The sequence below is a fragment of the Silurus aristotelis genome, assembly GCF_946808225.1.
Source record: "Silurus aristotelis genome assembly, chromosome: 2".
In the NCBI taxonomy this organism is placed as follows: Eukaryota; Metazoa; Chordata; class Actinopteri; order Siluriformes; family Siluridae; genus Silurus; species Silurus aristotelis.
The window spans coordinates 32,779,297-32,805,359 of record NC_139575.1 but is presented as its reverse complement, the minus strand read 5'-3'; the positions used below and the strand labels follow the sequence as shown (position 1 = coordinate 32,805,359).

The following is a 26,063-nucleotide window of genomic DNA, read 5'->3' as shown; positions in this document are numbered from 1 at the left end:
TTTTATATATATATATATATATATATATATATATATATATATATATATATATATATATATATATATATCCAGCTTCCAGCGTATAAACGTGCCAAATCAAACATGCGGATGGTCCGCTGTGGTGACCCCTAATTGGAGAAGCCGAAAGAAAGTTTTTTTTTTTTTTTATACAATTTATTTTTATAATTTGTTTGTTAAGCAAAAGTTTTTTTTTAAATACCCTCCTCAAGTCTTTATATCACACTGCCTATGTATCATAGAGAGCCTTTGTAAATCATGTGCTAACTTCCATATTGCCCCCTGCTTGTAACAAGATCATCAGTTCCAGAAGTTCCATCAGTTCCAGAAGTTTTAGCCCCCGTAGAAAAAAGTTTCTTTAGCTAAGTCTTGCATTGTATTTCTCTTTTACTTTTTTATTTCTTAGTAGAACTATTCTACTGTACTATTCAGTATGAGCATAAACTAATTAACCATAGACATTTGTATAACCTTTTCTACCCATCTTGACAGGAGGGAGAGAGGGAGGGGGGGGTGCCAGTAAATCTGGAACTGATTGCTTTTTCTCCCTTTGTAACTTTATCTGCCTCTCACACAGACACATCGAGACATTTTCTTAATTAGCTCCCTGCAGATAAAGTTCAGGATATTGGCCTCCTGTGGAGAGGTAACGTTAATAAGTCTGTGGATTCGTGCCATGAGATTATTTTAGTGCAGGAGAACCTTTGAAGTACTTATTTTCACAAAAATGTCTTGCAAAGATTATTTTGTCATCTCTTCTGCCTCCGGTTTTCAGGATAGTAGTGTGGAAATGAGCTAAAAACCATGTTGTTTTAACACGGTTTAAATGGATACTTGATATTTGATTATGTACTTTGTAATAATTAATAACACACTGTGAGAGATTCCTTTTTTATTATTAGTTTTATAGTATTAGTCTACGTGGAGCATAAAGTCATTATGTTGCAAAGAATTCCGTTACATCTGCAGTAGTTAAATTGCCGTATTGCACCGTTATTTAGTAGAATAAAATTTTTATATTACTATTATATACTATTATTATATTATATTATTTGTGACCACATTGTTTTTCAGTCTTTCATCAATAAAAAGACTCTGAAATGTCAATTGCCATTCTGATACACAAGTCAATATTCTTTATAATCCTTATAAACCCTACAAACTAGAATAGAATCACATTAACCCACAATGTATTTTCTACATTTAGAACCAAAAAATGATCTGTTTTAAGATAACTTGTGTTCATGAAATTTTTGTTTGATTATTACAATTTCTAATTTGAGCAATATTACAAAGGGATTTTCCAAACTATTGATTATTGTTGGATTGATGATGATTTATACAATAGTAAAAATGCCGTACAATAAAATAACTGATAGCATGGTTTTTGTTAATGGAACAAGAAATAACTTTTCTGTGAAAGTCTTTTAAGGAGTATGGAAATGCTTTAATATGAAGAAGTGTTCATGTAAACAGAGCTGTCTGGTATAAACAGTATTACATGGCTAAGCCCTTCCTCGCTATATAATCTTATTTGCTGTTATAATCCTGTGTTAAAAAATGTTTAAATTTCTGTAACCAGTAAAAAAAAAAATGAATACACAGTATGCTGTATATAGTAGTATGCTGTATATACTTTCCCAATGACATCTACATTCTTTCAATCCCAGAATGTAGATGTCATTGGAAAAGTATGAACTAAAACATTTGGTGAAACAAATATGGATTACTTTCTGAATCGTTCACACATCTTGTTTGGAAAAGTGGTGAAAATCTAAAAATGAAGCCAAAATTGGTCAAAAACGAATAACATGGAGGGACAAACGTTTTCCAACTAATTAGGCTAAATGGCAAATGGTCAGTAACATGATTATGTATTAAAAGAGTATCTTAGAGAGGTAATTTCTCTCAGGAGTAAAGATGGGCAGAGGTTCACCAATCTGAGAAACACTGCATTTACAAATTGCGAAACAATTTTAGAATAAACTTTTATCACAATAAAATCGCAAGGACCTTTAAATATCTTATCTATAGTACATAAACTCTAAAAATTCTGAAAATTTGAAGTATTATTGGATGCCCATGATGTTCTTGCCCTCATGCAGCATTGCATTAATATCAGGTGTGAAACTGTAATGGAAATCACTGCATTACAGTTTACTGTGCCATCCACAAATGCAGGCTTAAGATCTATGACGCAAAGAAGATCGGTCATTGCTGGAAGGTTTATACAGGTTTTAGAAAACATATGCATCTATCCAGATGACGTATAAAATAACAAAACGTAAAAAAACATTTGGTGCATCATGAAATAAAAATGAGGACAAAAAAAAAAAAACAGGACTTTTGAGCTGAATCGTGTGTCAGACCAGAATTGGACAGCGTTCCTCTTTCAAAACTCCAGCAACTGGTCTTCTAAGTTCCCAGACATTTAGCGAATGTTGGTAAGAGAGAAGCAGATGCTACACAGTGGTAGCATGGCTTTGTCCTAACATCTGAAATGTGTTTCAGCCATCAAATTGAAAATTACCTTTATTTGTTTTTCATTAAAATGGTACATTTTCTAAGTTTAAACATTTAATGTTTTCTCTTTAATATTGTGAATAAAATATGGGTTTATGAAATATGTTATTTCTGTGAGTCTTATTATGAGTAATGTTCAGCTATAGAGTTTTTAAAATATTAAAACAAGGCTGGTAATAATTTAAAACTAAATTATAATAGTGCCGACGTGAAGCTTGGGTTGCGTTCTGAATTGTTTGTTTTGTTTTTTTTACATAAAGAGGTGACAGTGAATATAAACAGCTTTATGAATAAAATGATATACAGTAATGTTGTTAGTCATAATAAACAATGTCTGAATAAAGTTCTCATTAAAATCTATTCATTTAAAGAACGTGTCAGATTAATGATTAAATGAGTCATTTATGAATATGGCTGAAAAGATTCCTCGAGTAAATGAATACAAAAAAGCATTGAGGCAAATTGTTTTTTACTATGCCTCGTTTAGTCCATTTAACTACACCAGGAGCACTGTGTTTCCCCACCGATAAACTCAACCGTTCTGAGGTCTCATTTATAAACGTGGCGTATGCACAAAACATGGCTGGAAACGTGTGAACTCCACTTTCCGCGCAAAGGTTTTGTGTCGCCAATTCCCCTTCTCGCCTTCTGTGTTTCCTCGTTGTGCGTACGCAGGGCTCAGAGAGCATCAGGTTTGTATTTTTATAAGACACAACCTTTGCGTGGAAAGTGAACTTTTTTAACCTCATTTTGTAGGTATGGCAAGTTTATAAACGAGATCCCTGGACAGGTAACACAGAAGACGCTGCAGAATGAAAAATGGTGGAACTGAGAGAAAACAGAGAGCAGCGAGGAGAAGATTCAGGCCAAAGAAAATAAGAGAAAGTTTCTGAAGTTTGGGATGATTTCACACCTTACAGAGTGTTTGCCCTTTTTAAAGTAATTTGAAATCGATTTATGATATTTATAAATTTGTATTTATGGCAATTTGGACTAAATGGGTTCAGTTTTCACAGACATTTTCACAAAATTGGAAAAAGGAAACAAGTTACTTATTCATTTTAAGAGACCCGTCTTGTTTTCTCTTCTATATTTAGTAATGCTCTTTAATAAAGAAAAAGTACTTTGTATCCAATGACTCGATTAATCGATGGACTAATCGGTAAAATACTCGATTGCTAAAATAATTCGTAGCTGCAGCCCTATTTATGATACTTCCATAGTTTATCGGTGACTTCAAAGACACAAGATAAATCTGTCCATCATCCTAAAAAGGGCATCATGCAGTTCCATATGCAAGTATAATAATTTGACTTCAAACATGACAGGGTATTAACAGGCAAAAAAAGTGATTCCTTCAAATAGTATTTAAGTTTGAGCTCCTTCATTCAGAAAGCTGTCTATCATCCACCATCTGCATTCAGACATGGACATTTATGCACATTTATTCCAGTGTACTATTAATGTGCATGTTAGGTTTTGGCTATGAATAGGTTTTGAACGTACTGAAACCGAAACACGATACAGGATATGATTGTTCAGTTAAAGGTATCATGGAAATCGAAGTATTATTGCTTCAACTTTCAAACACAAAACCTTAACGATGGCATTACAAGGTTAGAAGATCTAATATTTAAAAATAGATGTGAAAAACAAACACAATTTTATTCTCTAGACTCACATCCGATAAAGCAGCCTGTTACGGCGGGTAAAGTACATCACACGTTCATGTGCCCTGTCACACATCAAACAGAGAAAAAACACAATCAGAACAACCAAACATCATACAAGTTAAGGCTTATTAGATTTGAGATCATGTGTTTTTTTGGTTATGAATAGATATTGAACATGCAATACAGTAATCATGAGCTTGAGGCAATTTTTTAATATCAGAAGTGGTTTTAAGGTGGTGACCTGTTGATTTCTAAAGAATAATCTGTGATATTGTGTAACATATGGAGAACTTCGGACTGGACGTAAAGAACATACAAGGAATCAGCAATTCTAAAATTTCTCACCATAAATTGAGGAATAGATACCATTGAGAATATTTGAAAATTTATGCTGCGATACGTCATAAACATAATATTAAACATTTAATAAGATTTGTGAATCATTTAGAAGCTGTGGACTTTAATAAGGTTTAATAATGTATCTTATGTTTATGATTAATGTGTTGAAGATGTGTCATTATTTCATGCTCTTTGTGGGGGGGAAAAACATGCCAGATTGTGTTAAGCAATATTAGATCAAGGTTAGACTCATATAGAAATTGTTCCATATATAACATTATTGTTCAGCTTTACAAAGGAGGTAAATAAAGCCCTGAAAGCGAGCTGTGTTCATTTCAGACTTAATCCTGTGAATCTCTCCGAGTTCATCTTTCGCAGTTTGGGAGGCAGGTGGCCGTCCATTCGTCCTCCAATTCCGACCCCAACTCCTCCTATTCCTCCGGCCAGTCGCTGGAGCTTCGGTGGCAGGTCTGTCACTGATTGGCTGATATGGTCAAGCCCGCCCCCTATCAGACCTAGCTTGGAGGGCAGCTTGTCCTCAATGGGACTAAGGAGTGAGCTGATTGGTGGCAGCCTGTCCTCGGCCACACCAGGGGCCGAGCTGATTCGTTGAAGCTTGACGGGCAGCTCTCCCAGGTTGTACGTGATCTCAGAGCTCATGCGCATCAATTTGCGAGGCATGCCGTCCCTTCCTGTAAGCTTCTGCAATTTAGCCGGAATCTTGGTGCTGGCCAGCGGGGCGGCGATGTTGATCGAGCCGGTCTCTGCATCATTGTGAAGGGCTTCTAGACCATCCGCAGTGCTGCTGCCTTGGGTCAGGCCTCCTGTGCTGTGGCAGAGTGAGGGGGCGGTGAGAGGCGAGGACAGCAGCAAGCTTTCCTCCTGCTCTTTGATGCTGTGTGGAGGCGTGGGCACCTCGAACGTACCATGGAACTGCGAGTAGTCCACCTTGAAGAAACCCTCCTCAAGAGAGATGACTGGGAAAAAGCGGTGACCCCAGAGGACCTCATCCTCTGTGTATGATGTCCTTGCCTGGCAGGTCATGCCTGATACAAACCAACAAACATGAATATAAATAAAAGTAATGGAGTGACAAAGCACTGAGCTCCAGCAAAGACAAGTTCAGATTTGTAATTAAAAAGTTTCACCAGCATGTGATTATAAATGTCAAAACTTCTCATGTACAAATATTCTTCTAGTAATTGAGGGTATTTATTTTCTAAATTACAGCTTGTCTATGTAGAAATTAACAAATAAAGTGCAGAACACAGTAATGTTTGTCTCTATTGTTCTGTCGGATTTTTGACTATTTTTAGACTAACTCCAAAATAGACTATTGAGCCTTGACAGTATACAGTCATAACAGACTACATTCATGATGTTGTGTAACGGTTTGTTGTAAGTGGTTTCATTAACCAGGGTTGCCTGATTGCAGCACATTTTCTAGCCCAACTGAAAAGAAAAAAGGTTCAGGCATTGGGAAAAGAAAAAAAAAAAGGGAGCCAAATTTTCCCTTGATTTCTCAGCCTTTCAGTGGGAAACAAGGTCACAGTGATCCTCATGCATTTCTGATACGTTGCATTTCCACTCCATAGCTGTTCCTGTCCCTGCTCCCAATCCGTACAATATACGTAGAAAACAGACACCCTGTCATTCACTCTATTCAGATTAATTGCTATGAAACAAGATTTTGGCAGCATAAGAGTATTTTTTAAACTAGCTCAGTTTGGTGTAAAAACTGTAACCCTGGTAACCCTGCTATTAACTGTCCTGTCTGCTCTGAAAACGTTTAAAGAGTGTAAGTATGTGGCAGTGTGTTTTCTCACCCAGCAAGACTCTAGATTAGGGCTTTTTGAACTTCTTATTTTGTAACCTCTATGTTTAAAGATAACTATAATCATAATTAAATTGTTCATTGAGCAACGGCAGCACGGTTATTTAAAATAAGTAATTAGCATTTAAAATCTACAGAGTTCTGAATGGCTGAATAACACTTTCTGCTCATTTATGCATTCATTGAATCGGCCAATCCTGTGGCAGCAAAGCAATGCATAAAATCATGCAAATACGGGTCAAGATCTTCAGGTAAATTTCACAATAACCACCAGAATAAAGAAAAAAAGTACTTTGTGACTTTGAACTTGAGATGGATTTTCACACAGATGGTGCACAAAAACAAAAAACATTGAATGAGTGACAGTTTGGTGGTTGGAAATGCTTTGGCGAGTACACAGAAAATACACTTTTTCATCTCGGAATGCAAAACACATCAGACATTGAGGTGGAAAAGCTACAGGAGGTTACACCAGGTTCCATTCCTCTCAGCTAAGAACAGGAATCAGAAGTTATTATTATTAGCACAAACTGATGTGGATTTCAGGAATGGAACCTGACATGGCTATAGCACATCCACCTTAGGATTCAATGATATGTGAACACCCAGATGCTTTTCTTCACCCCATGTTGGTAAAGAGTGATTTGTTATACTATACACTATTTATTTATTTATTTATTGATATTTAACAGTAACTGAAGCTCTGGACAATTTTCTGTAGTCCACAGCTGCCACGTGATTGGCTGTTTAGACAACTGCTTGAATGAGCAGATACTTGGGTGTTCCTTGTACATGGTGAGTAAATAATTGCATTCTGTCCCACCTGCCCCTAATGAAAAGCCACTATTCCCCACTATCCTGTGTCACTTATTGTTTCCATTTAACTATGGTTCCTCTTTAGCTTTTATCATGGACATCTCATTGACATTTTCCTTGTCACTAATCACCTCTGAAATCCAAATCTGAATTGAAGTGAGTAGCATTGAACATTAATCACTATTAATCTCCAGAATGGTACCATTCTTTGTTACCCAGAACAAATTGTACTGTTATTACACAAACAAAAGCACACACACAGACACATATATATATGCGTGCACATGGGAGTAACATTTACTGTTGAGCAACACCCACGGGAACGTCTGTTCGCAGTCCATTTGGTTGCATGAAAACAAGAGCTTTGTCACAGGGAAATTCGTTAGATCTGTAGATCAGCCACACTGCGCCGCATTAATTAAAGCGCATTAAACAAAGACTATTAAAAGATTCTTCACAGAAATCCAGAAACAGAACTCGTCTATACTTAATCTACATAATGCGAAAATGAAACAAAAAAACATGAAAGTGTTTCCTGTCTGATAATAAATAGCTCTGAACATGGGCAGCAAAGGTTATCACTTTTCACCAAAAAAATACAAATAAAATCCAATTAATGTATTGTTATATTCAGAGCTGTGGTTGATTTATCACCATTTGCTTGTTCTTTTGGTCAGACAGACGAGGAAGCATCTATAGAGAATACATGATGGTTCTTAGCCATCCAGACAGAGTAAGTGTTAGAACAAATCTAATGGGAGGGTATTAGGAGTCCCGCAGGGGAGTAAGGGCTGCTGTTTAATAAATGACTCAGTGAAGTAAAACTGCACTGACAAATGAGTTTTCTAGGCAACCAACACACAAACTACAAATACGCAACCTCTTGCTCTGCCTCTCCTCCTGCTTTATTAAGGGTGCATGTTGTAGTGCAGTGAAGTAATGGGACATGGTGTGCTGTGTGACATTGATAGGTTTGCATTCCTTATCATCATTTTTATGAACCAATCATGTTCATCCACGGTTTCTGTTACTGATTATAAGGCTAAGAGATTATACACCCATTTTCTCCTCAGTCTGGTCTTGCCGATATTTTCTTCCCCAGCTAACTTTCCTCATCATACAGCAAGTATCAAGCATAGAGAATGTGACAGACACACACTTCCCCTGAAATATGAAAAGCCAATGTTCACGTCTATTCTATTCTGGAAAATGCTGCTTCAGCTGTGTCACAGGGCACCATAATCCCCTCAAAGGAGAGTGCTATCTACCTTGTTCTGAGCACATGATTGGCTAGTGTCACTCTGATTGACAATTGACAAAGAGCCTTCCCAATCACTACTTTGTTAACTTGTTCCTTGGTCATAAATGGCTTTGGTATTGTTGGGTTTTGAACTTAATAAAAAGGATGCCTTTGTAGCAGTTTTGAACTCAATTCCTTACTGCTGTCCATTTTTCTAGTTGTAAATGAATTACAATTTTAGTGGCATTCTGACTGCTTATTTAGACTAACACTAGCAACATAATGGCATGAAATTAATTAAACATGAACCCCACTTCTCTCCCCCTGGAAATGTTGGAAGAACCCCAGAGGAAAAATAGCAGATTAGAATGCTTGAATTCTGGCCCTGGGAGTTCCTGGGAGTTTTCTTTTTTTATAACAAGTTCTATTTCACAAAATATAGCCAAATGATTGATGAGCCAAAACAGGCACTGACTAAAAGTGAGTACACCCCTTACATTTCAGCAACCATTTTATTATATGTGCTCAAGGGACAATGCTATAGAAATGAACTTGGATATACTTTATAGTAGTCAATGTGCAGCTTGTATAGCAGTGCAGATTTACTGTCCTTTAACAATAACTCAACATACATCTATTATTGTCTAAAAACTTGCAACAAATGTGAGTAAACCCTAAGTGAACGTCAAAACTGTGTCCAAAGTGTTAATATTTTTTGTGAGCACCACTGTTATATAACACTTTCCTAATCCTCCTGGGCATGATATTTACCAGAGCTGCACAGGTTGTTGCTGGGATCCTTTTCCACTCCTCCATAATGACATCACGGAGCTGCTTCACCACCTTCCACTGCTCAATAGGGTTCAGGTCTAGAGACATACATGGCCACTCCATCTCCTTCACCTTCAGCTTCCTCAGCAAGGAAGTATGGGGTTGTTATTATGTTGAAAAACTGCAGTTTGACTAAGTTTCTGTTGGGGGGCATCATGTTCTGCTTCAGAATGTCACAGTACATGTTGAAATCCATGTTTCATTCAATGAACTGCAGTTCCCCAGTACCGGCAGCACTGATGCAGCCCCAGACTAGGATGCTACCAACACCATGCTTGACTGTAGGCTAAACACAAATTTCTTGGTACTACTCACCAGGGCGTCGCCACACATGCTGGACACCATCTTCTTGTAAGCAAGCTTTGGAAGAGGCTTCCCATTGAGACGATGGCCATGCAAACGAACTGCAGTGTGCAGCGTATGGTCTGAGCACTGACAAGCTGACCTTCGGGTTCTGCAACCTCTAAAGCAATGCTGGCAGCACTCATGCATCTGTTTTCTGAAGCCAGCTTCTGCACAGGAACTCAAATTCTGTGATCTGTTCTGTTTCAAATAGAACCCGTTTTGGAAAATCTCTGCCTGACCCTGGCCACTGTATTGTTACTCAGTTTCACTGTGTTACCGATCTTCTTATAGCCTCAGCAGTCTTTGTGTAGGGGCATCAATTCAGAGAGTTTTTTGCCATAAGGTGCAATGTTGAACATCCACTGGTCAGTATGAGATCACTGTAATCAAAGCACCACATTTTAAGTGCTCTAATACAAGATACACAAATATGTATGGTCCTGTCAAGCAGGCAAAAAAATAAACATGATGAATAGGACATGTGGCTTTGCTAAATGACATACAGCTGTTATCACTAGGGGTGTACTCACTTTTGTTGCCAGCATTTTTGAGAATAATGGCTGTATGTTGAGTTGTTTTCAGAGGACAGTAAATATGTACTGCTATACAAGCTGCATATTGACTCAAATATATATATATATATATAGAGAGAAAAGTTTCATTTCTATAGTATTGTCCCTTGAAAAGATATACTAAAATGGTTGTAGAAACGTGAGGGGTGCACTCACTTTTGTGAGATATTGTATATGTTAATGAATGTGGTTATTGTTTTATATCTAACTGCTTGCTCACACCCAGTGATATCATTGTGTTATTTTTCTCTCCCACACCTATATACCTCTACTCTCACCCAGATGCCCTGAGAACCTTTCGTACCAGGCTTAAAAAAAAAACCCGCACAAAAGAATACATTATCTGCTCAGTCTGAAAAATGCAAATATGCAGAGTTCAACTTAATATGAAATCCAAAGGTAGCCAAATAGATCAACAGAACATATAAGCATATCTGTGCTTTTAACATGAGTAAAATCATGTTCTAAACTTCCATAGTCACCAGATCTCATCCTACTCATCAAAACACTAATTGAGGGAAAATCTTTTGGAAGATTGGTGTACATGTCTTTGGTGCAGTTACAGAGATTTCGTTGAATCTGTGCCAAGGCTCACTGAAGCTGTTTTGGCAGATCATGTTGCCCTATCACTTTACTTATAGAATTTCTTTTACAGGTTTATACAATTAAACAAATATGACACTGTGGCTAATAAAATACAAGATACCTGCTCTTAATACACTGACACAGATTTGCTATACAGTATTTGTAGTTGTATCAGCCTGAGAATGCTCTGAGAAGGTTTGAGAAGATGCTACAGAAAATACAAAAATGAAAACAAAGGAAGGAAAAACTAATCTATTTTTAAACCTCTCTATCTTTAGAATGGGAGAATTTACTGTTCACAATCCAGGCACCCAGGCAAGGAAAAATATATTGTAATGAGGCTTTAAAAGCACAATAGTAGTAAGTGAGAGCACCTGGATGCCTGTTATGGGTTGCATCTGAAGGGTTCTCTGATCTCATGGCAGTGAGCAGAAAGGGTGTTTGGATTGTTTGGGGATCACTGAATTGGGCTCTGAGCTGCTTAAAGTGGTACTTAAAGCCATTTGGAGAGCAAGTCTGTCTGCAGCTGCTCCTGCCACATTGGAAAGCAAGCTCACGATGGAAAAGACAGAGGTCCCTGCTGTCTTCTGCACAGAGCACACAGCTCCAGGTTACATAAACTAGCTCAGACCATGATCTAACCATCTCTCTCTCTCACACACACACACACACACACACACACACCCATTACCCATCACCCAGTCTAGCTGATACACAGTCAGTCTTGCACCTGCATCGTGTGAGAAAGTTTACTGTCCGTGCTTGCCCATTGCAAAACCCCCATTTCTGAGTGTGAAAAATTCGAATCCAGCTCATGAAATATTAAACAGGCTTTCTGATGTTCCACCGAAACAGTGCGAGCATATGAGTCTGTGGATGTGTGTGTGCATGGCGAGTGAGGTCCCAGACTGATTTTCCTCTAACGCTGCTTATATAATCACCCCATATTCGTCCGTTACAATGAAATTTCATTACAGCGATTGTCTGAAATGCTGTGCGTATTACATCGTGTTCCGATTAAAAACAAACAAACCAAAACATCATATCACTCCACTCCTGCAGATGACAGTTACGAGGGCAATTTATATTTCCAACAGAGATAATGTGTTTCTATGGTGACCGTCATTAAGCGCTCTGTTCGCTTAGCGCGGAGGTGCTCTCGCTGACCTGTTTCTGTCATCTTTTTCTCGCTATGCTTCACCGTCACTTGCGTCTCTCTCTCTCTCTCTCTCTCTCTCTCTCTCTCTCTCTCTCTCTTTTTTGCATTGTTTTGCTGTTGTGCTCATGCCACTCTTTTGCTCTCCCCTGATCCCTCTGCAGGTGTGTAGGCTCTCTTTGAATACTTCAAGCCTCTTTTTGATAAGAGTTCTACCTATGATTATTGCCATTATTATGATTATCATTGTTTTATCGTTCATTATATCTTCGTTGTTTTATTTTGTGCACTGTTCAGTGTCCATTTATTTATCCAGCTCTAATACAGTTTGTTTCTCTTCCACTGTTTGTGTGTGCTGACTTCCATTACACTATGCTTAGCAATTGGCTGTAATCGACTATCCAGCTGAACTCAAGTTTTCCCAACACACTCACTGACACAAGGAGCAAGACTTCAGGGGGTTGGAGATCAGGAGTATCCATGTTCCACCAATTTACAACTGTCTTGGGAGAGCGCAACACAAAGCTAGTCGATTATCATTTAGCATTAACACGCAGTAACCTAAACTTGTTTATTTTTATGTTTAGTAGGAACACAGAGTAGTAGTAGCACAGAAGGCCAAAGACTTTAGCACAGTGTCCGAACAGTACTTAGTACTAAACTCTCCTCTCCATAACACTAATATTAGTCTCTGCACGATCTGTGCTATGTGCTCCTCTGAGTCAGGCACTTTTCAAAATATTGGCTGTAATATAATAGGCACCAGCTCTCGAGGAGCCACAAAGGAGTAGGTTACCATTTTTAGAGAATGCAAAGAATGCAGGTATAATTCTGAATCTGTATCCAATGAAATAAATGATCATTTCTAGCTTGTTTTTTACTTCAACCGATCCACAATTATTGGAAGCAAGTATGCAGCATGGAAAATCATTTTCCTGAAAGGAGGGAAAGCTGCTGCTGACTGAAAATTATGTTTATACAGCAGCAGCATAAAAAGTGTAGTAACAGTATATAAACCACTTCCCATCATCGCTGATATACGCTCACACAATGCAAAAAGTCACACACATACAGGCCAAGATTTACAGGTGATGTTCACATCAAGCATCAGTATGTGGATTAAAAAATGTGATCTCACTGACTCCGATAGTGACATATCTGTGCCAGACCCGCTGGTCGGAGAAGCTGCTGATTTCCTGCGATTTTCACACACAACTGTCTCTAGAGTTTACACAGAATGGTGTGAAAAACAATAACATCCATTGAGCAGTGACTCAAATAACCACAACTGTGCAAAGCTGAAAAGCTGAACAAGCTGAACAAGAATGGACGGGATGACAGGTTTGGAACCTGATGTGGTCTTATGCTGTTGTAGCCCATCCTTAACATTTTAAGGTATTCTGAAATGCATTTGTGTTTACTTTGACTGGTACATTAACCTGAGACTATTGTGTGTAAAAATCCCTGGAAACCATGTCTCTATAATACACAATCCAGCCTCCCAGGCACCAGCAATCATGCCATGGCACTAATATTACAATGTCCTAAAATGCTATGCTTGATATGAACATTAAATAGAGCTCTTGACCTGAATCCGCACAATATTATGCACTGTAATGCATCTATGTTCATGTAAACAGGTTCTCTGTTTTCATTTGCAGGTGGTCACCTTTATCTCAATGGATTTAATCCATACCTAAAAAACCTTTAAGTCTATATATAAAATATCAACCGAATGAACTTGTTCTGTTTTGGCGAAAGTATTAGGAATAAAAGAAATATTAAACATTTGAGATGATCATTTATAAACAATATACTGTTAATAAAATTAATCTGATTTAAACCCTGATTTTAATATACTTATTTAAATTATATCGCAATGCTAAACCCAGGTTACCATTCTGATTGGTCAGAAGGTGATGATCGATTTTGACAATAATCCCGGTTGGAAGGTGAAATACAGATTTATATTTATTGCAACTGTTGCATAGCCAAACAATAAAAACTAAATCTAAAGGGTTACATTGTGAACACAAAAACACACTATCAGTTTGCAATGGTAAAGATTTGCAGTGGTAAAGAAGAAGAATATTTGGCATACATCGAAATAAACTGAAGCGTCAGGCAAATGTAGAGCTGTCTCTTCATGCTTCCCTCTAAACTGAAAAGCTTTAGGGCAGACTGACACTGTGCTTCATGCTTTTTCAGTAATGCAGCAGGATATACAGTATCTTACAAAATTAAGTACACCCTCACATAATTTTTTTTTTATATCTTCTCATATAGATTTACTCTGAAAATAATTCAACATACAGCCATTATTGTCAAAATAGCTCGCAACAAAAGTAAGTACACCCATAGTGATAACAGCTGTACGTCGTTTAACCATGCAAAGCCACATGTCCTATCCATGTCCTATGTTTTTGTCTGCTTGACAGGACCATTCCAATGTGTGTATCTTGTATTAGAGCAGTAAAAATTTGGTGCTTTGAGTACAATTCTCTAATACTGACCACTGTTCAACATAGCACCTAATGGCAAAGAACTCTCTGAGGATTTTTTTATGAATTGTTGCCCTCCACAAAGATGGCCTAAGCTGTAAGAAGATTGGTAACACTTAGTGAAACTGAGTTACAGTACAGTGGCCAGGGTGATGCAGACCTCGCAAGTGTTGATCAAAGAAGTTAAGTCCTTGTGCAGTGCTTCAGGTGTAGTAGCTGGCTTCAAAAAACAAACTCATGAGTGCTGCAGCATTGCTTTAGAGGTTGCCGCTCGTCAGTGTTCGGTTTATTTCCCGCACACTGCAACAAGTCGGTTTGCATAGCCATCGTCCCAGAAGATGACTTTTGAAGCTAGCTCACAAGAAAGCCAGCAAACAGTTTGTTACAGACAACCTGTCCGAAGGGGAAGAATTACAGGAACCATGTCCTGGGGTCTGATGCAACAAAAAAACTTGTTTGGCTCAGACAGTGTCCAGCATTTGTTTTAATCAGTCTTCACTGGCTTCCAATCAAATCTCAAAGTGATTATAAAATGCCACTACAGAGGTATAAAGCACTTAAAGGTCTCGCTCTGCAGTATCTGAGTGAACTTGTGTACCATTATGATCCCCCATGTCTACTTAGATCAAAAGGTGCAGGCTATTTGTTGGTACCTCAAATAATGAGGCTACAGCAGGGGGCAGATCTTTCTCTTATAAAGTCCCAGATGTATGGAACAGCCTTCTAATTAGTTTTCGGGACTCAGACACAATCTCAGTGTTTAAGTCAAAGCTGAAAACATATTTGTTTAGCCAAGCCTTATATCGGTAGGTTTTTCTTAGATAAAGGAGCAGATTTGGAGGGATAAATAGCGGATATATAGAGTGTTCGGTGAACTGGGATATTTGTATGCTGTCGTCCCCTCACTCTCACATTCACTAAGGGTTGTTGATGGTGGTGTGGTGGGCCTTCTCTTATCCCAGAGATCCATCATGTTTGTGCTACCTTCTGGCTCTCCCTTTTAGTTATTCTGCCATAGCAAAGTTTTGCCATAGTCCCAAACTGCACAATGTCCTTTACTTTTATACAATTATAAGGATACTTAATAATCCATATCTTTCTCCCTCTGTCACACCTATTCTCTCTTTCTCTCTTTGGTGTTCTCTTCGATTGGAGACCACTCTGTGTAGCTGTGGATGTTTTACATCTATGGCCTGGGGATCCATGAAATTTCGGAGTAACACAGAAGCTTTGAGGATGGATTTGGATTGTATGTAATGTCAACAGTCTGCTACACTGACTACAGTTTGCATTTGTTCACCATCACTGCACACCTTAACATCGTTTAGCTGTAATAAATGGACATTCGGTGACACCCAGATAAGGATGGGTTCCCTCTTGAGTCTGGTTCCTCTCAAGTTTTCCTCCCTTTGCCATCTCACTTAAAAAAAACAATTTTATTTATTCTTTCTTACCACATTATCTGTGTAAAGCTGCTATGAGACAATGTGCATTGTTAAAAGCGCTATACAAATAAAAATAAATTCAATTGAACAAGTGCTGTTGGTAATGGGGAGCAGCAGTTTATTGAGGTAACCATGGATTCCAACATGTACAGTGACATTCTGAAGCAGAACATGATGCTCTCTCTTCAGAAACTGGGGCAAAACAGCAGTTTTCCAACATAATAATGACCCCAAACACACCGCCAAGATGACAACTGCCTTGCCAAAGAAACTAAAGGTAAAGGTGATGGAGTGGTTAAGTATGTTTACAGACCTGATCCCTATTGAGCACCTGTGGGGCATCTTCAGGTGAAAGGTGGAGAAGTGCCATGTGTCTGACATCCAGCAGCTCTGTGATGTCATTATGGAGACGTGAAAGAGGATCACAGCTACAACCTGTGCAGCTCTTTTGAATTCCAATGCAAGGAGGATTAAGTACTAGATAACAATAGTGCTCACACAAAATACTGACACTTTGGACACAGTTTTGACATGTTCAGTTAGGGTGTACTCACTTTTGACAATAATGTCAGTATGCTGAGTTACTGTTAGAGGACAGTAAATCTGTAACACTATACAAGCTGAACATTGACTGCCCTAAAGTATATTCAAATTTCATTTCTATAGTAGTGTGCCTATAGTAGATATACTGAAATGGTTGCTGAAATTTAAGGGGTGTTCTCACAAAAAAGAGTACACAACTCAAATTTCAGCACCCATTTCAGCAATTAACTTAGAGAAACAAAAAAGAGTTTGGTAAGTGAAACTACTGTAAGTTGTTTCCTTAGACATTAAATGTAAAGTTGTGTTAATAAGATTAAATAATTAGTTAAAAATTTTAAATAATACAGATGTGTAATCCCTGCCAAATTTCTATGGAATATTACACTATATGGACAAAAGCATTGGGACACCTGATTTTCCAGTTCTTCTGCAGACTGTTACCACAAAGGCCCATAATTGTATAGGATGGACATTTTCCCTTCATTAAACTAGGAGACCCAAACTTGTTCCACCATGACAATGTCCCTTTGCACAAAGCCAGCTCCATTAAGATATGCTTTACATACATTGGAGTGGAAGATCCTGAGTGGCCTGCTATAGAGAATACATATAGATATTATACATGAATTGGAATGCTGACTGCACCCCAGGCCTCCTCACCCTACATCAGCACACTCCAAAATCTAGTTGAACATCTTTCCAAAAGAGTGGAGGTTATTATATCAGGAAATGGAAACTAAATGTGGAATGCATCCCATTTCACATTCAGTTCCTATTTCCTAATATAATAACCTCCACTCTTATTGTCAGGTGACCACAAAGAGGTGACCACAAACCGCAAAACTTATAACGTATGCGGAATAAATGATGTTTAGTTAATGTCACTTCACTGTTGCTTATTTTTGAATAATGATCGGTCATGTTTTTAACACATTTTGATATTTATATCAAGGACATGTTTTTGGATTTTACAAATGTGGAAAAAAATTGTTAATCAATGCACTAAACTAAAACAGTGTTTTTTAAAGTTTGAACAATGTAGGATAACACACATGCACACAACGAGAGAGACACAATACAATATGCATACATTATATGATGCATTAAAATGATTACACTGTGTAAAAGACAGTAGTGGTATTTCACAAATGTTTAATAAATTTATGGTAGTACATGCTAAGTAAATTAATAACATGCATATTTTTTATGCATTTATGACTTACTGAAATTTGCAAAACTCTCCATTTAATTATTGATGGCAAATTCTCGACTGATGAAATCTGTCAGTGTGTGTCACATTTGCATCGTTGTTGTTAGTACTGTAATTATTTAATTGACTCCAGATCTGTATCGGTAAAAAGTGTGACTCTCAATTGTACAATCATTAAAACCATCCCGATTTAGCGAGTTTATGAGTTTATGTAATCCATATGTAGGGAAAACAAATCACTGTTCCTCGCACATACTTCTCTGTACCTCAAACAGGCTGTGCGACTTTACTGTACTGAGCCCACTTAAGGAGGAGGAGATTTAGTTGCTATGGAAACTGATTCACAATGGGGAGAACAGAGTGCTGACTAACTGTACATAATTCTGTTTTTACCCACAAATCCGCTCACTTTCTGTGGGTGGAATATTCAGACTGCTTGCCGCTGTGCATGCACTGTTCATGTGGAAGACCTGTCAGTGTAACACTACTGTACACTGCGTGGAGACTGTGTGAAATATTGAACGTGTGTGCGTCTTTGTTGGTGCTCGTATGTTTAATGCTCTCTCTATAGTTGAGTTTACTTTCTGTATGTATATATATATATATATATATATATATATATATATATATATATATATATATATATAGACACACACACACACACACACACACACACACTGCCCAGTGTTGCATGAATTGGTGCATTCGAATCCTGAGGCACTACAGGTGAACTTATACCTTTGATTGACAGCCGGGCTGATCCTACACCGTGTTAGACCACTGAGATGTAGCGTGCTAAATAAAGATTCCCTTTTATGTTTCACACATCTTACATAACGAGGCTGTTGCTCTCTCCCTTTTGGTTTCTCCCTCCTTTTTTTAGTGTTCTGCTTGACACGAACAACATTCTCGATCAGCGATCAGCCACCTACACCCACTGACTCAAATAATGTACACCCACTTAAAACTCCCCAGCAAACAAACCACTGTAGTTTTTTTTTTTTTTTTTTTTTTTTTTAACAATAGTGCAGAAGACAAAAATAACCTTCTGGCTAACTCTGCAACACTGACATCAACATTCTCTCTGCTGAATCCCTGAAGACACATGTTTGAGAAGCGTTGGCAGGCTTGAACGCTTGGTAATGTGTGTATGCGAATGTTGCTGTCCATCTGGAATGTTCTTTGCTATACTATTACCTGGTAATGTAAGAGATAATCCTTGTTCTGATTGGATGTATTTCTCATTCATGTATCCTTTATACATAGACCTACTGCTTTATGTCCAGGCTTTAGAGCAGAGAACCTTAAGCACTGGGTCATGACCCAATACCAGGCTGTGGTAGAGCTGCCTCCGGGTCACAAAAACGTATTGGGGAAAATGTTTATAGATATGACACTGTAACATTTACTATGTGTTTGCCATTTAAGAGTCACTATACAAATTTGCACAAGGCGTTGTTTCAGAAAAACGTAATTTCCACAAATCAATCAATCAATCAATCAATCAATCAATCAATCAATCAATCAATCAATCTATCAATCTATCTATGACACTTTACCGACTTTTTACTGCACATTACAAAATTAAACACACACACACACACACACACACACACACACACACACACACACACACACACACACACCTATATTACCCAAATGGGGTCTAATATTCCATTATTCAATTCCAAATTTCCATTTATTTAATTTTATCAAGTCAATATTAATTGTGCCAATTTAATTAATTATTCAATGTAATCAATATAATAAAAAGTGTACTGCATTCATTTGATTGATTCTATAAAAAAAATATTCTAAGATATTATTTTATGTATTATTTAACCAAGCAGACATTTTATTTAAAATTCTTTAAAAAAAATGTAAACTTTTGATGTTCACAAATTCATAACAATAAACAGCATTGATAGAAAAACTATTTGTAGGGCTGAAACGATTCCTCGAGTAACTCGAGTAATACGAATACAAAAAAGCATTAAAGGCAAATGATTTGCCTCGATGCTTCGTTTATTAGATTTAACTACACACAGAGCATTGTGTTTCCCCATGGACCATTACAGGTATCACTGAAGACACTGCAGAATGAAAAAACAGCGAGGGGTGAGGAGAAGATCCAAAGTTTCCAAACAGAAAGTTTCCAAAGTTGGGAGGAAATTTCAAACTAAAACATAAAAAAACACCATAAAGTGCATTTACCTTTTTTTTTTTTTAATAATCTGAAAAATATTTTTTATATTTTTTATTTGTGTTTTTATTGATATATTATTATTTGCATTTTGAGGTAATAAGGCAATTGAATGCAATAAATAGGTTTAGTTTTCACAGGTTGCAATTTCAGCAATAAAAATTTAGATTTTTTTAAAAAGAAAACAAATTACTTGTTTATTTTAAGAGACCTGTTTTATTTTATCTCGTATATATATTTACTGTTGCTCTTGTTGAAAAAGTACGTCTTATCCGATTACTGGATAAATCGATAGACTAATTGGTAGAATACTCGATTACTAAAATAATCGATAACTGCAGCCCTAATGTTTTGCATTTCTTCCCACTAACTGTACCCAAAATAAACCGAACCGTGACTTAAAAACCCGAGGTACGTCCCGAACTGTGAATTTTGTGTACGGTTAATATCTACCTAACAATACATACATACAACCCTTTCCCACACACACACACACACAGCCCACTCGCTGGTCTTGCTTTAGAGCAATTGTGACAACTAGCACCAGAAATTCTGCTTGTATGTAAATTTTTCTGGCTTTTTTACTTACATTTCTGAGTAGTATGTAAAATGTTCAAGAGTCAGATGACCAATTATTTTCTAATTGTCATAGCAACAAGAAGACCTGCATTTCAACTAATATTTGAATAACAGTATACAACCTAGCTGTTATATAGAGAGGTTATACATCCAAACGCTTAAGCCTATGTGTTCTTCTCTAGTTGCCCCACACTTTAGTACATACCTTCAGTTAGTCACCATTTATTATTTAAACATAGGAGAGAAAGGTTCCCCATGTGAAGAGAATAACCATGGTTTCAATTTATACTGCCACATAAAATAAAGGAATTATGTCAGAGATTTAGCCTTGAAAGTGCCTGTGGTGAGGTGCAAATGAATACATTTTGCTAATCTGTCAATGCAAGTATAAATCCTAGCATGCAAATAAAACTAATTCTTACACAGATTAAAGCATTTTTCAGTTGGATGTAAAAAAACAAAAATCAAAAAGCACGGATTTCTGTCAAGGATAAAAATCATCAATTTGCAAAAATTGTACACAAATCATAACAAATGAAAAGAGACAGGAACAAACCAGCCAGCAGTCACTGGTGTGTTTTTGCATGCATATTGTCTTACCTGTTGTCTCTACAATGCCTTCCAGGATCACCACAATCTCGAATTGCTCCGTCTGCATGGAGCGCAAAGAGAGGTCATAGAACGGGCTCTTCGAGTCAATTACATGGCAGATGGTGAGAGGCGACACAAGAAAGAGCTGATCGGCTCCGGTACTGAAGCCGACGTCCAGCTCCAGCTGGTCCAGGGGCAGGAATTCACCCTCGGGAGTTTGTCGAGACTACAGACAGAGAAAATAACTTTGTAATTTTCTGGTTCGAAAAGAGCATTCAAAAGCACTATTGAGAAGGTTCCCCAAACGTCATCGTTGATGTGTAACTACAGTAGAACTTTGGCGTATACGTTCATCAATGCTTCACTATAGACATAAAATAATTTCATAAAATTTTTTGATCATTTAGAAGGAAAAAAGTGTTACAACTGAAAAACATAAACCTACAGAGTAACACTGTAGGTGAGGGAATCTCTGATTACTTTTTACTATGAGTCACGATAATTTGATTTAACCATTCGGCTTGGCTGAAAATGGAATATCACACCAATTCATCTTCTTTCCATAATATTTACTCTAATGCAGTGTGTTTCTTAGTTCTGGTTCTGCGCATTTTAATCCTGCGGTCCTGCTCCAACAAGCAATTTAACTCAGTTCTGGGATTTTAGTGATCTGATGAGCTGAATTAGGTGAAAACACTAACATGTAAAGCGTAAGTTCACTTGACAGCTACATTTCTAGAGTTGAGAGAACCTTTAGCGTTTATTTCTTTTTTTAAATTTACAATAGGTATACTTATGTTTAGGTATAGTCACATAAATAACTATCAAAATAAAACTAAACTAACTAACTAGAGAGGCCAGGCATTTAACAATGACCACTATGCATAAAGGATTTTATGTTTCATGGGTCTATAAGAAGCTGTGACTATTGCACAATTCATTCAAAGTTTATTTTTCTTCTAAGAAAAATTAAGACCAATTAAGACGACAACCACTGTCAAATTAAATCTGCATAAACAATCAACTGGATGCCAGCCTGTTATGCACTTATCTTGGTTCAGTTCTTTAATCTCTAAGTCATTTTTATCCCGGGAATGAAACAAGAACACTGACAGACTTTATAAATCCACTGCTTTTTGAGTTCTGAGCAAAGTAAAATAAATGTGACACAGACTCTTTCAGTTTTACTATTACTGTATAGAATCACCAAATTACTTTTTTTTTTTGCTATTACTAGTTATTTTCATTTTGTGAACTGTTGTCATACTGGACAGGGTTTAGCAAATCCCAAACCCTTAGCCTTGGGTACATACTTGCTCACTGTTGGGGCAGTTCACAGTATCAAACTTACCTACTGACATGGGGGAGTTCAGTAGTTAAGGCTCTGGGTTACGGATCAGACCAAGCTGCCACTATTGGGCCCTTGACCCTCTGTGGGCCAGAGGCGCCATATCATGGCTGACGCCATTAATCTGACCCCAGCTTCCTCACAATATATTCCCATATGACTATCACATAACACAACCTGCTTTCCAAAAAAAGTTCTTAAAATACTAAAAGTCTTGTCGTTTTCATAGATGTTTTCAAGATCTTTAAATGATCAAGAAACTGCTTAACTATCCAAAGATGTAAGTTCTTCCCACATTTGCCACTACAATCCCATGTATTCTGCATAGGATTTAAGTCGGGCGACTGTCTCAATTACTTTACTTGGTGTTCTGAAAAGCACCATACATTATCCTGAAACTCTTGTCCGAGTATCATTCAAAGAGACTCACCTATCACTTCTATGGGGAAGGAAGCAGATTTTTTCAAAAAATCCGCCTTCTCCTGTCAGCAAGTGATCTGTCTTTGTGTTCAGTGAATATTTTCATTGCAATATGTTTGATTTCCACCTGGGGTGAGAGATTGGCTTGAGTTCTGCACTCCACACCCATGGCTCACCACGGTTTATAATCTGAGGAGCAGTTTTAAACCTATCCATCTGGCTCAAAAATGCTGTAGTGGTCTTTCTCTTTCTCATAAAAAATGTGTTTGTCCTCCACTGTCTCTATGTTTCTTCAGAATGTCAATCACACTTCTCTGCCTGCAGCCACTTCTATTTGCGAACAGCCGTTCTCTGCCAACACAACAATTTTCCCATGATTTGGTTCAGCTTGCTCTTGGTTTTTTCGAACCCATTATGTCATTTCTGCTCAGCACTGAATCACAAAGTCATTGCTTATTTATACCTAACAGCTTGTAGTTTCAGAACTCAGGCTGGACTCTATATTGAGCACTCCTGTGTGTTCTCAGTGATTGTGACGATCATTTTATGGTTTCTGAGCCATCAATTGTGTCCTTTCTATGCACCCTATACCCCGATCCTAGCAACCACACAAATAACCACTTTGCCTGAAGCTTATCCAAGGGAACTCTTTGGCACAAGTTGAAGAACACACTATATAGGAGGGCTACCCATTTGAATGTATCAATCACACACTCATTCATCCATTCACACACTTTGGACAATTTTAAAAAGCCAATCATCCTAAAAGGCAAGTCTTTGGACTGGGGGATGAAGGTAGGAATACCTATAGGAAACCGTGACGCATGTGCAAAATCACGCAAACATGCAAAGATTGGGCAGAGATTGGATTTGTACCCTACAAAACTACCTCAAAACATCTATCGATCAAGTAGTCTCGATTATTACATGTTCCTCCTTAACGTAAAAAGAAGGCGTGACTTCTCTTTCTTTTACTGTGCCTCATTTTGCCCTCTGGACCTGCCTGATTCATCGTGATACATCTGCTGGAAGCATGTGCACGTGTTAATCACTCTCTGCTGCTGTATACGATCCCACAGAGATACAATAAAGATTTAAAATCATCTGAATACTGTAGACTTGAATCTTAGAGAAAACTAACCGAATGATGTCGAACAACTTTCTAGACAATTAGTACTGTTTAAATGGATAGAACACAATTGTGAATGGTGCCATGGATAATTTCTATAAACCACTTATTAATATCTATAGATTCTGCAATGTTTATTGTTATTTTAAAGATGATTATTGCTATTAAAACTAAAAACACGTTGTCAGAATAAATGCCAGACTAATTGACCAAACAGATGACATTAAATTTCCATGCTGTATGCGCACGCGCTTCTGTGCGTAAAGTGGCACTGACGCGTAACACCTATGTTTCTAAGTACAGGCTTCACGTGTTCACGCCCTAGAAGTGCGAAAAGAAGTACTTGCTCACTTTGAGAAGTTTGCAACGGATCTGCGCAGACACCATGTGACTGTTGCGCAGGTTGCCCACGCGGAACATGAGCGTGAGCTTGCCGTCGCGCATCGAGATGACCGCGTGCTCGCTGAACATGAGCGTCTCGGCGCGCTTTTTCGGCTGCGACATCTTGATAAACATGCAGCCGATGAGAAATGCGTCGACGATGGAGCCCAGGATGGACTGGAAGAGGAAGAGGATGATGCCTTCTGGGCACTTGTCGGTGATGTAGCGGTAGCCGTAGCCGATAGTGGCCTCGGTCTCGATGAAGAAGAGGAAGGCGGACGGAAAGTTGTGCACGTTGGCCACGCACGGCGTGTACTTCTCGTCGCGCGCGCGCTCCAGGTCGCCGCGCACGAAGGCGATCAGCCACCACATAAAGGCCATGAAGAGCCACGCGACCGTGTACGTAAGCACGAAAATGAACAGGTTCCAGCGCCACTTGAGGTCCACCAGCGTGGTGAAGAGGTCCGAGAGATAGCGGCTCGTCTCGCCGCCCAGGTTGCCGTGCTGCACGTTGCAGCGGCCGTTCTTGTCCACGAAGCGCTGGCGCTTCCTCTTCTTCTCGGACTTCAGCGCGCCGCCGCTCGACGACGTCGTCGCCACCTGGAAATCGTCCCCGAATTTCTTCCGCAGCGCCGACATCGTGCCGCCGAACAAGTTAGGGCAAGATCCGGCTGAGCGTTTCCGGCGTCTCTCCCTGCGCTCCGTCTTTCGGGTTTAATTTAGAGCTTTCCCGCACACACCTCTCTTTCCCGCATGTCTAACACCGACACTAAACAAAAAGGAAAAAAAAGTTGCGAATAAAATTATTATTTTTTTAGAAAGTGTGGGTGTTGCGCGAAGTGCCGGGAGTCCGAGCGCCTCAGCTCTCTGCGCCACAGGAGTTTCCCTCCGATGTGTCTCTGTCATGGGACAAGCTGAGATGCATTGCAGATCTAATAATGTTCTGGTTTTCAGCTTCTACACAACCCACTTATAATAATCGCCTGGAAGCCAAAACTACCCAATTGCGTTCCCAGTTCAAAGCGCGCTGAGCGCACCAGTATCCAGACCTGATTTTTCAATTGACTCAAAAATAAAAATCTGGTGAAAAGACAGCCGAGTGTGAACGTCCAGAAACGCCTTCTCCAACTTTCCCATGTCACGGTGAGATCACTAGCGCGGTCGCTCATCCACCTTCTCTCCTTCACCACCTTCTCACTACTGTATGAGCGAAGGACCAGGGAACGAGTCGGCTCTTTATGAGTGACTCTTGGAAAGCGAGTCGGGAGAATCGATTCACCGGTATCGATTCTTGATCGACTCGTGATGTACTTTGTATTTGCACACTATGCACATAGAACATGCACACTTTATTCCATCATGTGTAGATCTTTATTAAATTGGGACCATCTCTCTGATTCAGAGGCAGATTTATATACCTTATATAAGACCTTATATAAGTCATATTGAACAGCAGTATTTTTTTGGCACATATTATTTAGTATTATTTTGTAATAAAAATATGGAAAGTTCCCCACGCACAAAAGTGATCAGCCACTAAATGGAGACCATGTGAGAACAGGTTCCAGTACCACTTGAGGACCACCAGATCATAAAGAGAGTTGAAGACTTCTTGTCCACAAAGAGAACACGTGTGTGTGTGTATGTGTGTGTGTGTGTGTGTGTGTGTGTGTGTGTGTAATATATATTATTTTTTTTAATTTTTTTTTATTAATATAACATTATAGTAAACCTATTTAACATCAGTATTTGTTATTTAAAAGAGAGAGAAAAAATCTGCA

The 26,063-nt window shown here is 38.3% G+C and overlaps 1 protein-coding gene across 1 annotated transcript; it reads right to left on the bottom strand.

Moving 5' to 3' along the window:
- Positions 1–1,443: 1,443 nt before the first annotated feature.
- Positions 1,444–25,526, bottom strand: kcnj3b (potassium inwardly rectifying channel subfamily J member 3b). The gene is made up of 3 exons (XM_083522086.1): positions 24,253–25,526; positions 21,014–21,230; positions 1,444–5,599 (listed from the first exon to the last, which is right to left on the bottom strand). The coding sequence occupies exons 1-3, from the start codon at positions 24,919–24,921 to the stop codon at positions 4,884–4,886; spliced, it is 1,602 nt and encodes a 533-aa protein (XP_083378212.1). The 5' UTR covers positions 24,922–25,526; the 3' UTR covers positions 1,444–4,883.
- Between the last annotated feature and the right edge of the window lie 537 nt (positions 25,527–26,063).

Excerpts from the sequence above, each read along its gene's own strand:
- kcnj3b (XM_083522086.1), bottom strand. The coding sequence starts at position 24,921 with ATGTCGGCGCTGCGGAAGAAATTCGGGGACGATTTCCAGGTGGCGACG. Across the intron at positions 21,231-24,252 it reads TCCGTTGCAAACTTCTCAAA|TCTCGACAAACTCCCGAGGG; the intron begins GTGAGCAAGTAC and ends CTCTGTCTGTAG. Across the intron at positions 5,600-21,013 it reads AGGCATTGTAGAGACAACAG|GCATGACCTGCCAGGCAAGG; the intron begins GTAAGACAATAT and ends GGTTTGTATCAG.